The 2,933-nt window shown below is 31.5% G+C and overlaps 1 protein-coding gene across 1 annotated transcript; it reads right to left on the reverse strand.

Annotated features, from left to right (window-relative positions):
- Positions 1–855: 855 nt before the first annotated feature.
- LOC110032792 (bidirectional sugar transporter SWEET4-like) lies at positions 856–2,508 on the reverse strand. Its single transcript, XM_020736547.1, has 4 exons — positions 2,429–2,508; positions 1,762–2,140; positions 1,548–1,667; positions 856–1,053 (listed from the first exon to the last, which is right to left on the reverse strand). The coding sequence occupies exons 1-4, from the start codon at positions 2,506–2,508 to the stop codon at positions 856–858; spliced, it is 777 nt and encodes a 258-aa protein (XP_020592206.1).
- Between the last annotated feature and the right edge of the window lie 425 nt (positions 2,509–2,933).

Below are 2,933 nucleotides of genomic sequence, written 5' to 3' on the forward strand. Positions count from 1 at the left end.
CAAATAGGCCGCCTCTTTCTAATACGATACACATAATAAAAACATAGAATAGTGAAGATTCTTATATTGTTGTTTATTATTCCAAAAGTAACAAAGTTGATGACGGCAATATTCGATAAATATTGGTAGATCGCTCAAAGCTAAACTTAATTGCTTGTGTGTTGGACGCTCTAGTGGAAATGTTTGGTAATAACAATTATAATTCATATTTTTTTAAGTTTGACATTAAGTTACGGTCATTTTACATCTTTGAAATTATGTTATTGAAAAAAAAATTGTTGAGGCTTTGACCACTTATGTTGGAACAATAATCAGAACAGAAAAAAGTATTATTTTAATTGATGTTCTAGCTATACTCACAAGTAACTTTGTGAAACTTTCATACTTGAAATTTAATTTTTTTTAGTAGTGGAAAACGTTTTCCATGAAATACAAAACAGACTTACCTCATTTAATTTTAAGTCTAATTTTTGTTTTCGAGCATGACTAATCAAATAGCTCCATTTGAACATGCTCGTCTGGGTTTATGGACGAGCTTGCTTGGAATAATTATGATAAGCCACAAACCAAATTCTATCTTTAATCAAGCCCTTCAACATAAAAAAAAGACTAGCTCGACTCAAAATATAAATTTTCAAAGACTTACACATGACCAAGGGCGAGAATAAAAAAGAACATATACACGCAAGAAGTACAAAACAATAAGCTAATTATCTTGCATTGAATTTTTGAATGGTTTAACACTCCTTTACAATAGAAGCAATCATTTCTGCAAAATGAAAAAATAAAATAGAAAAACACCTGAGCTAAACAAATAATTAGATGAGATTATAGCATACTTTCTATTTTTTATATTTATTCACAATCTGTTGTTGCAATTTTAAGAGAGGCATCTGTCCGTGGTGGCATCGCCTTATCATTGACAACCACTTCCGTGAGGCCGACTTTCCCATTCATCTTCTTCTCTGCAATTTGTCTTTTAGTTGATTTGTAATATATGGCATGCAGCACTAACTGAGTTATGGAAAACAGCAGACCCAAGGTGTTCGGAATCTGTAAAACACGAAATAATAATCATCAAAGTAGATCACTAATAAAATTTTATACAGTTATGAATTCGTGCAATATTTGTAGCATCAAAATTTATTTTGAAGTGAGATTATTTGAGATAAAGGCCGTATATACTTTTATGCATCATTTGGTTTCCATAAAATACAATGAAATGTCAGTAATATTCCCTTATATATTTAACTTTTTCACCAACCTATAAATGCTAATTATTTACAAATAACTTTTAGTCGCACTTTTTGACCAATCCATAAATTTTAAATATGTTATTAACAATGTTGCTTATATTTTGATTCTCATATTTTGATTCTCATTACATGCTTATATTTTGATTCTCATTACATTGTTCCTATTTGAATATATTAGTTCATATATTTTGATTCTCATTACATAGAAAAAGTTTATTATCTTAATTTGAATATAAAGCTAGTTTTCAAAATTGTTTTCTTTACAAGAAAGAGAGGAGAGAGCTTAATTACCGTAATATAAATATCAAAACGGATGAGGGCGTAGATAGTCCAACAAAGGCCATTAAAAAATGATGCAATTGATATGGAGAGCGGCATATATTCCACACTTTTTGTTTGTATCACCATTTTCTGCATCATATCAAATAAGATGACAAATCAAAAACTTGCGCAAATAGATATAAATACCATGTATATACATATGAGAATAACTAGTTTCACCTACCATAACAGAAAGCGGTGCGAGATACATCATAATGCAAAAAATGACACAGAGAATACCAACGATGAGGGAGCGGCGATCGTGTGTGTGGAAGCATGTTAGAACCACGACAACTACAATGCCAACAAAGATGAGGTCTCCTAGAAAGAGCAGCAATGCCTTAACTCGCTTTGGGCCGGTAGAGAATACAAGGTAGAGGATGACATAACAAAGCTCAATTAATGTTCCAACACTATTGATGGTGAGAACAAGGGTGCTATTGGGGTGCACAATGGGTAACCCAAAGACCATCCATAGCATGCAATTTAGAAGTGTGGCTGCATATGGTATAACTGAGAATTCCTCCACAGATTTCTTCTTGCATATCCTGACGAATATTGGCCTAAAGGGCAAAAGAGAATTACATTAACTTATAATATAAGAAATCTATAGCATTTGCTAGCCTCCTACATTGTAATGTATGGATTAGATAAATAAGGTAGAGGAATCAGAAAATCAAAAATTTAAGTGCCTTTAGTAAAAATATCAACAAGAATACCGAGGAATTAGCACAAAAAATATAGTTTCTTTAAATTATTTAAATTAAAAAAAAAAAAATAATGCCTAAAAACCGAATAAGTTGTATCTTTCTAGTTCCAATTTCTCAAGATTAGTGGCTGTCCTGACTTACAATGGGGATAAGAAGAGGCCTAATGCGATAATGTTGCCAGCGATTCCAACAACAGTCCGAATTAGATCCACAGAAACCATGACTGTATACTTTACAAGGAAATGAAATAAATCAAATATGAGAGAGAGAGAGTTAAAATTTATGAGCTGAAGATGAAGAGAATGGAAGGGATATTTAAATAGGATGGATTGAGTTTTTAAGGTTAGAGAGAGAGGGAGAGGGAGAGAGATAATTAATCCTAAGCTGCTCGACGTATGGAGAAGAGTTCGGGAAAGGAATTCTTCCCTGATATTCACAGTAATGATTATATGTACATAAGCTAATTAAATTAATTTGAAAAACTCAATACTCCTACTTTATTTATTTGAAAGTCAGTTTAAACAAGTAGTTATATTATTTTTTTATGGTGTATGGTTTTCTTGGGACTTTGGAGCCGGGCTGAGTTTGATCTGAATGCTATATTTTATATTTTAAATGAAAATTTAATACTCTTTTGAAGTTAAAT

This window comes from Phalaenopsis equestris, unplaced genomic scaffold (genome assembly GCF_001263595.1).
Source record: "Phalaenopsis equestris unplaced genomic scaffold, ASM126359v1 Scaffold001027, whole genome shotgun sequence".
In the NCBI taxonomy this organism is placed as follows: Eukaryota; Viridiplantae; Streptophyta; class Magnoliopsida; order Asparagales; family Orchidaceae; genus Phalaenopsis; species Phalaenopsis equestris.